This window comes from Propithecus coquereli, unplaced genomic scaffold (genome assembly GCF_000956105.1).
Source record: "Propithecus coquereli isolate 6110/MARCELLA unplaced genomic scaffold, Pcoq_1.0 Scaffold343, whole genome shotgun sequence".
Classification (NCBI taxonomy): domain Eukaryota; kingdom Metazoa; phylum Chordata; class Mammalia; order Primates; family Indriidae; genus Propithecus; species Propithecus coquereli.
This window is the reverse complement of record NW_012149097.1, coordinates 466,095-475,713: the sequence shown is the minus strand read 5'-3', so window position 1 is coordinate 475,713 and position 9,619 is coordinate 466,095. Positions and strand designations below refer to the sequence as shown.

At 46.7% G+C, this 9,619-nt stretch overlaps 1 protein-coding gene across 1 annotated transcript; it reads right to left on the bottom strand.

The window, feature by feature from the left end:
• Nucleotides 1-627: 627 nt before the first annotated feature.
• On the bottom strand, nt 628-1,710 carry LOC105815726 (testis-specific serine/threonine-protein kinase 2-like). Its single transcript, XM_012650967.1, has one exon. It carries the CDS (start codon nt 1,708-1,710, stop codon nt 628-630), a length of 1,083 nt encoding a protein of 360 aa, XP_012506421.1.
• Nucleotides 1,711-9,619: the final 7,909 nt, after the last annotated feature.

The following is a 9,619-nucleotide window of genomic DNA, read 5'->3' as shown; positions in this document are numbered from 1 at the left end:
AGAGGAACCCATCAAGAAGAATATTTGTCTTTCCTTCCCCTCCCTGTTATCTCAATATCTATTGCAGGAAAGATCAAGAATGCAACCAGACCTGGTCTAACCCATTTTAAAAATGCCTGTCTCTCAGGTTAATTTAATTTCCAAAGAAAATCATTTGAAAGTCAATCTGTTTCTCCCATCCATTCATTCTTCCACGTGTCTATTCATCCTCCCTAGTAATCATTTATTGCCCATAACAGAATTGTCTATATTCCTCATCTCTTCCCTCCTCTCTAAAGATTTTGTTTTCCATTTCATTTAGCTCTTCTCTGACCTTTTTTTTTCTTTTTCTGCTGGCTTTGTGTTTGGTTTGCTCTATTTTAGTTCCTTGAGATATGTGACATTAGGTTGTTAATTTGTGATTTTTTTTTTTTATGTCCTAGGACTGAGCAGACTTTGTCTTTTTTTTTTTTCTTGTATACACTTTGTGGTTTATTTGGTGGTCAGTAAGTAATGTCTTTGCTACTAAGTGGAAGAAAGCTAATAGAACGTAATCACAATAGTGGTTTAATTGACGAATTTTACTTGTTCCTTGCCTACTTATAGTTTACGGGGGTGCAAACCTTGCGCCACTGCCCCTGGCCCTCATTACTGCTGGGTGCTCGCTTTCCCCACCTCAGCTCCGGAGACGTGATGGTCTTTGGCCCTGGAGGTCTCGGCCAGCTGGTCCTCCATCCTGTCCTCGTTCTCCAGCACCACCAGCAGTCGGTGCTGGGTTTCGGCCCCCAGCTTGTGCTCAGGCCAGTGGTCGGGCCTCGAGCCCAGCTGGGTGTCCATCTTGGACTCGGCCTGGTACTTGCCCTCCCCCTCCCTCTTGAAGGAGGCAGAAGACATGGCCTTGTGCTTGGGGGGCTGCAGCCACGAGTGGCTGAGGATCTTGTCGATGTGCAGCCACCGGTTGACGTCGGGCTGGAGCATGCGGTAGATGAGGTCCTTGCACTCGCCTGTCAGGTTGTTGGAGAGCGGGAAGTCCACGCGATGCTCCTTCTGGATGTGCAGCATCTTTTTGATGTCGGAGTCATCGTAGGGCATGGAGCCACAGACCATTATGTAGAGGATTACGCCCAGGCTCCAGATGTCGTACACCTTGGGCTGGTAGGGGATGCCCTGCAGCACCTCGGGGGCTGCGTATGCCGCTGACTCGCAGAAGGTCTTGCTGAGGGTGATGCGGCCGCTGCCGTCCTGCAGGCAGCGTTTGGAGAAGCCGAAGTCAGACAGCTTGATGTTGAAGTCCTGGTTGAGGAGAAGGTTCTCGCACTTCAGGTCGCTGTGGATGACATCCATGCCGTGGCAGTACTTGACGGCCGAGTAGAGCTGGTGGAACATCTTGCGCGCCACATCCTCGTGCAGGGCTCCCCGGCACTTGATGAATTCGAGGAGGTCGCCCTGGACGCCAAGCTCCATGACAATGTAGATCCGCCCGTCAGATGTCTCGAAGATCTCGTAGGTCTTGATGATCGAGCGGTGGTTGACGGTTGCCAGGATGTCCATCTCCCGCGGAAGGAATCTCTCTGCAAAGTCAGTGGGCGTTTTCTTGCAGTCGATGATCTTGACTGCCACGTTGAACTTGAGGCACTCATAGTAGGCGGATTTGACTTTTGCGTAGGAGCCTTTGCCAAGATTGATGCCCACAATGTAACCCTTCTTCCTTAGGACCGTGGCATCGTCCATGGTGCCAGGAGCGGCCGACATCGATAGTCCTCATTCACACTGCAGGCAGGTGTGTGCGGGGCTGGGCCTGGACTTGCAGGGGTCAAATGCTCAGCACTGTCTCTGGGTGACCTCAGCGAATGAAGTCATAAAGCCAGGCTGCTGGGAGTGGGGACTGGGCTGGGGGGAACAGGGCCCCTGGAAGCCAGGCTGGCCTGGCAGGAGTGCCCGCTCCCTGCCCACTGGAAGGAAACTGGCATTGGGGACTGTGGTAACCCTCCCTGCTCTTCTCGCTGGCTCTGGCCTCCCTGTCACATGTCAGGCCTGAAGGGAGGTGGCCCATGTCCGGCCAGACTGCCAGCCCCAAGCCTGTTTCCCTCCCCTGGTCTTGGGGGTTGACCCTTTGTTGGGTCTGTTTCCTGTAGCTTCTTTGGGGTGTGCAGGGAAGCCCCTCTAGGGCTCATGTGCTTGGGACCAGCAGTGCCTGCTTGGGAGGGCCAGCCTTGGCCCAGACTGGCGGTGGTGCCAAGCCCGGTGGACGAAAGCAGCTCAGTGTTTGGGAGCAGGAACTGGCAGGTCCTTAGGGTGGAGAACTGGGCAGGCGAGTCGCTGCTGCTCTAGTGAACGGGGGCGTGCGTGTAGGTGGCAGGTCGTGGTCGGGGATGCAGTCCATGCCGGCTGGGTGCCTGGGGTCCAGGACAGGAAGGTGCATGTTCCCAGGGGTGGGATGGGGCTTCCCTCAGGTGGAGGATGAGGTGAGGCATTCAGGCAGGAGAGAGCCTGGGAGGTGAGAGGAAGACTGTTCTGAGAACAGCCGAGGAGTACAAGTCAGCAGGGAAGTGGAGGAGAATGTTGCGGCGTTTTCTGTGACAGGGCAGCCATCGCAAGGTGCAGGACAGGAGGAGATAGGATCCAAGTTGTGTTTTAAGATGGTCCCTGGCAGAGAAGAGAATCAGCTTTGGGGTGAGACGGGGGCCGGTGCCTTTGAGCAGGTGAGAGGCGGCCGGGCCAGGGCAGCCTGCGGGGAGCAGAGGGAGGCGATGAAGGGCGAGCCTGGGTCTGGGGCGCCGGCAAGTGAGAGGCAAGCCCTTGGTGCTGGGGATGGGTGGGGGCAGCACCCAGGCCATCAGAGCAAGCGCCTGGGTGGGGAGGAGTCCTGGATCGCACCACATTGGCCCTCTGCGGGGAGCGGGCAGCAGTCCTGTCAGGACCTGGCACGGCACCTTCCTTGCCTCTTCACGCTGCCTTTTGCATTTGGAAACAACATGAACGTCCTTTTCGGGGCCTATGTGGATTTTTGCTTTGGAAAAGGTGGCGTCCTAGACATGTCTCCTTCGGACCTCGGGAAGCCCTGATGTTCACTTGTTGTCCCGCACGAGAATCTGGGCCCACAGGGAGCTGCCAGGACAGGCAGCTGTGTGCTCCGTGTTCAGGGGGAGTGGGAGAAAGATCTGTGTTGATGAGCGGGGTGGTCATGGAAGGTTTCAAAGAGGATGTGATGTTGGAGCCAGGCGTGGAGGATCAGCAGGCTGCCCGGGTTGACAAGAGGGGCGGGACGTGCGATACATCTTGCCTGGAGTGCACAGGGCATGCCCTGTGTCTGGAAGGTTCTGGGGAAGATTGCAGGAGCAGGGCAGCCAAAGTCAGGGTGCCTGGCTGAGAGGCTTAGGGTGGGCCCATGGTGACAGCCTCCCCAAGTCCCATCTGAGCTATTTACGGCATCCATGGTTAATAGTTTTAGTTCGATGTATTCCTTTCTCCTGGGCACTGTCCTTTGTGTCCTAGCAGGCCTGGCCCCAGGAGCATGGTACTCCGCCCTACCCCTTCCTTGTGTCCCCAGATGCTCTGTCTGAGGTGTCTCTGCATATCTGTGTTCTTGGCTGACTCCACTGACCTGTTCTCCTGTTGTGGTGCCTTCTGCTTCCTCACACCTTGTCCTTGTCCAGGACAGCGTGGCCTCTCTAGTTCTTGGGGGACAGGCCGGAGGGGGCACGTGTCAGCATTGCACGAGTAGAGCTGCCAGGGTGTGGAGCAAGTGGCTTCACCCAGCGTGTGCAGGTGGGGTTGGGACTCCTGGAGTGTTGAGGGGAGGGGGTTAGATGGGACCTGCGGAGCTTCAGGCTTGCTCTCAGTGTCGCGGTCCTGTGGGCCGGGACCTGCGTGTTCAGGCGTCTCCACAGCAACCGCCCGTCAGCCCCAACCCCAGCGCCGGCCGGCTCCAGACTTTGTCTTTTTGATGTGGGCATTTAAGGCTATGAATTTTCCCCTTAGGAATGCTTTTTCTGAATCTCATACATTTTGACACCTTGTATCCTCTTTGTCATTCACTTCAAGGAATGTTTTGATTTCCATCTTAATTTTGTTATTGACCCAATAATCATTCAGCAGCAGGTTGTTTAATTTCCATGACTTTGTGTAGATTTGAGTGTTTCTCTTGGAATTGATTTCTAGTTTTATTCCACTGTGGTCTGAGAAGATACATAGTATGATTTTAATTTTTTGAATTTGTAGAGGCATGTTTTGTGGCCTAAGATACAATCAATTGTGGACTACGTACCATGTGTAAATGAGAAGAATGTATACTCAGTAGTTTGGGTAGAATGTTCTATAAGTATCTGTTAGCTTGTTCTAGAGTCTGGTTCATGTTCAATGTTTCTTTATTTTCTGCTTTGATTTTTCCAGCTCTGACAGAGGGCTGTTGAAGTCCCTGGCAATCATGATACTACCATTTACTTCCTTGCTTGGCTTTAGTAGAATTTGCTTTATGTATCTGGGAGCTCATGTTTTCAGTGCACACCTACTTAGGATTATGTCATCTTGTTGAATTGCTCCCTTTACCATTATATAATGACCATCTTTGTCTTTCTTTACCATTGTTGATTTAAAGTCAATTTTCTCTGATATGAGAATGGCTACGTCTGCTGTCTTTTGGTTTCTATTTGCATGGAATTTTTTTTTCTATCCTTTTAAATGGAGTCTGTGTGCATCGTTGTGGTTTAGATGTGTTTCACGGAGAGAGCAGATAGTTGGGTTGTTTTGTCATCCATTCAGTCAGCCTGTGTCTCTTGAGTGGAACATTTAGCCTGTTAATGTTGAGTGATAGAAATGATATGTGGGATGCTGTTTGGCTCATTTTGAGTAGTACCTTATTGTTTTGTTTTCCCTCATGTGCTATTGTTTTATAAGAGTTGTGAGCTTTGGCTTTTTGGGGTGATTTTACACTGGATACTATTGTGCCAATTCATGTATAGTGCAGTTCTGAATATTTTCTGCAGGGCAGGTCTGGTCATAATAAGTTACCTCAGTGTTTGCCTGTCTGGAAAAGACTTAATTTCTCCATCAATTGCAAAACTTAATTTTGCAAGATACAAAATTCTAGGCTGGCAGTTGTTTTGTTTTAGAAGATTGAAGAGGGGGCCCCAATCTCCCTTCTGGCTTGTAACATCCCAACTGAGAAGTCTGTAGTTAGCCTGATGGGTTTTCCTTTGTAGGTTAGTTTGCTGCTCTCATCTTGCTTCTTGTAGAATTTTCTCCTGCATTTTGACTTTGGCCAGGTTGATTGCTATGTGTTTTGGAGCTGTCCTATTTGTTATGAATCTTCCCGGTGTTCAGTGACCACCTTGTATCTGGATGTCTGGATCTCTGGTGACACCAGGGAAGTTTTTCTCAATAATTCCCTTGAATATATTTCCCATGGTTTTAGCTCTTTCTTCTTCTCCCTCAAGGATAACTATAATTCATGTTAGTTTACTCTGCATAATCCCATATTTCTCTCAGTGATTGCTCAGTCTTTTTTATTCTCTTCTCTGCCTCCCTGCCTGACTGGGTTAGCTTGAGAGCCTTGTCTTCAAGCACTGAGTTTCTTTCTTTTCCTTGGTTTCATCTGTTGTTGAAGCTTTCTGCTGTGTTTTGAATTCCCTAAATGAGTCTTTAAGTTGCATTATATCCTTATGTTGTCTAGCTCTTTAGCAAAACAATAATAAAAACCTTCCAACCAAAGAAAGTGCCAGATCAGATGGATTCACAGCCAAATTCTACCAGACCTACAAAGAAGAGCTGGCATCCAGACTATAGAAATTATTCCATAACATCAATAAGGAGGGAATCCTCCTCAATTCATTCTGTGAAGCCAGTATCACCTTGATACCAAAGCCAGAAAGAGATGAAACCTATAGACCAATATCCCTTGTGAATATAGATGCAAAAATCTTCAGTAATAGCGAAAGAAATTTAACAGCACATTAAAATAAATAAATAAAATCCACCGAGACTAAGTGGGCTTCATCCCAGGGATGCAAGGATGGCTCAACATATGTAAATCAATAAATGGGATTCACCATGTAAACAGAAGCAAACACAAAGACCATATGATCATCTCAGTAGATGCAGAAAAAGCATTTGACAAAATCCAGCATCATGATAAAAAACCATCAACAAACTAGGCATAGAAGGAACATCTCAAGATATATTAAAGCCATATATGACAAACCCACAGCCAGCAGCATACTGAATGGGGAAAAGTTGAAAGCATTCCATAAGAACTGGGAAAAGGCAAGGGTGCCCACTGTCACCACTTCTATTATCATAGTGGTGGAAGCCCTAGCCAGAGCCATAAGGCAAGAGAAGGAAAAGGTATCCAAATCAGGAGACAGGAAGTCAAACTTTGCTTTTCGCTGACAATATGATCTTGTATCTAGAAAATCCCAAGACTCTACCAAGAGACTCCTGGAATTGATAAATAAATTCAGCAAAGTCTCAGGTTACAAAATCAATGTATGCAAATCAGTGGCATTTCTACATACCAATAATGGTCAAGCTGAGAGTCAAATTAAAGACTCAATACCATTCATAATAGCTATGTAGAAAATAAAACACAAAGGAATATTCTTAACAAAGATCTCTCCAACGAGAACTACAAAACACTGAGCAAAGAAATTGCAGATGACATAAACAAATGGAAAAACATATCATGCTGATGGATCAATAAAACCAACACTGTTAAAATGTCCATACTGCCCAAAGTCATTTACACATTCAATGCAATCCCCATTAAGATACCAATGTCATATTTCACAGATCTAGAAAAAATAGTTTTATGCTTTCTTTGGAACCAAAAAGAGCCTGAATAGCCAAAACAATCTTGGGCAAAAAGAACAAGCCTAGAGGCATCACATTACCAGACTTCAAACTATACTACAGGGCTATAGTAACCAAACCAGCATGGTATTGGTACAAAAAGAGATATAGACCAATGGAACAGAACAGAAAACCCAGATATAAAACCATCTATGTTCAACCAACTGATCTTTGACAAAGCAGATAACAACATACACTGGGGAAAAGGAAGCCCTATTCAATAAATGGTACTGGGAAAATTGGATAGCCACATGTGGAAGAATGAAACAGGACCCCTATCTCTTGCCACTCACAAAAACTAAATCAAGATGGATAAAAGACTTAAATGTAAGGCACAAAACCATAAAAATTCTAGAAGAAAATATAGGAAAACTCTTCTAGATATCAAACCTGGTTAAAGAATTTATGACTAAGACTCCCAAAGGCAATTAAAGCAACAGCAAATAAATGGGACTTGATTAAATTAAAAAGCTTCTGCACAGCAAAGGAAATAATCAGCAGCAAATCTACTACCTACAGAATAAGAGAAAATATTTGCAAACTATATATCTAATAGAGGGCTAATATCCAGAACCTATAAAGAACTCAAATCAGCAAGAGAAAAAACAAACTCTATTAAAAAGTGGGAAAAAGAACAGAAACTTTTCAAAAGACGGACAAATGGCCAAAAAACATGAAAAAAATTCTTCCCCTTCTTTATTTTTCGGGGAATTGCAATTTAAACCCCCATTGGGTTTTCCCTTTCCTTTTTTCGGATTGGTTTTTTTTAAAAGTTCCTCAACCATTGATTGTTGGCTTGGTTGCGGGTTGAAGGGATTTTTTTTCCGTTTTTGGGGGACTTGCAATTTGTTCCACCTTTTTTGGAAACCGTTTTGGGGTTTTTCGGGGAATTTTGGCTTTGGCTTTCACCTCGGCATTCCCTTTGTTGGTTTTTTCCCCAAGGGAAAGGAGTTCTTTTTTTCAAAGGGCCCTTGGCCTTTGATTTTTTTTTCCGGCCCGTTTCCCATTTTGGAGGTTTTGGATTCACCTTAGTTGCCCTTCATTTCTTGGGTGGTTTACCAAATTTTGTTTTTTTTTTTCCTTGGGTTCTTGTTTTTCCTTTTAAGGAATTGATTTATTTTTTTTTGCGGCATTTGGGTTGGACTTGGGGTTCTTTTTCTTAATTGAGTTTTTTCAGGATTGAAACCTTAACCCCCCCTTTTCTTTTTTATTTTGAACTTATTTGGGCCTTTTTGGGCCCGGGGGGAGTTAAAATTCCTTGGAATCAAAAATTGGGGAAGGTGGGGTGGGAGGGAAGAGGTAAAAACCTACCTAATGTGTACAATGAACACTATTCAGGTGATGGGCACATTTAGAGCCCTGACTAAAGCGCTATAAAAGCCATCCATGTAACAAAAACATTTGTACCCCCTTAATACTTTAAAATAAAAAAATTTAAAAATAAAGATATATAAGTATTTGGGTCTCATTGCAATATTAAGCAATCACCCTGATTCTCCCTGTGCTCACAGTAACAATGAAATTTATACAACTTTTCTCTTATTAATCTGCTTTACTGTGAGTTGATTTTTTTTTCAGTGAACCTTCCAAGGGCGGAGGAGGAAGTTTTCCCTTTGCTCCAACACAGGGACGCTGACTTGTCACTACATTCCTACTCAACTTGCCCGTTTGGCTTGTGTAGGAAACAGATCTTGAATGACAGCCCAGGTTTATCGCAGACCTAGTCAAGTGGTGACTCCGGTCAGTTACTGTGATTGTTGTTTGAGCAAATTAACACAACCTCCGGTACCTGGAACGCAGCTATGGACCCGGCGGACGCATTTATTCTGTGCCTGTTCATGAAACCCTCAGCAGCAGCTTGCTTTCAGCCGACATGAGCAGCAACACGCCTTCCCTGCTTTACCCTAAGTCATCCGCTCTCTGGACCTGCGCCATGATTTAGTCCACAGGGATCCTGATCACGTTCCCCTCTTAGAAGGCATGCTGGGTCGTTACCTTATTATAACACGCTGATTGGGCCCGGTGATCAGGAAGTAGTAACTACTTCGACATATTGATAAGGCATTTTTATATCAGAGGGTAGAAAACAGACCCCACGAAAATCTGAAGGCCTTTCACTTCAGTGAAATTTCTAAAGGTCCAGTGGTACGGGGTTGTGGGGATAACATCTCCTAAGGTGAGAGAAGGTTATTGTAAATGGTTCCTCCTACCCCCAAAAAGGAGGCACAGTGCCTAATGGGCCTTTTTAGATTTTAGCAGCAATATATTCCTCATTGGGGTGTGCTGCTCCAGCCCATTCACCAAGTGACGTGAAAAGTTACCAATTTTAAGAAGGTCCCAGGACGAGCCAAGGCTCTGCGACAGGCCCAGGCTCCACACGAGCTTTGGCTCAGCAGAGCCGGCGCTGGCTGAAGTGTCGGTGGCAGAGAGAGATTCTTTCTGTAGCCTTAGGGAGGCCCCACAGACAAATCACGGCACAGAAGCTTAAGAGTTTAGGGCAAGGCCTACCATCCCCTGCGGATGACTTATTTGAGAAACAACTTTTGGCTTGCTCCAGGCCCTCGTAGAGACCGAATGCCTAATCACATGTCACCAAGTTATGACCTGAGAGGCCTATCAAGAGCTGGGCGTTGTCCTGACCCACCGAGTGGCAGGTTGGTGCGCAGCAGCAGGCCGTTGACAAGTGCAAGTGGCACCTGTGAGGTCAGGCTTGAGCAGGCCCTGAAGGCGCGAGCAATTTACAAGAGAGGTTGGGCCAAGTGCCAGGGCTCCTGCTCCTGCTGCTACCTTTCTC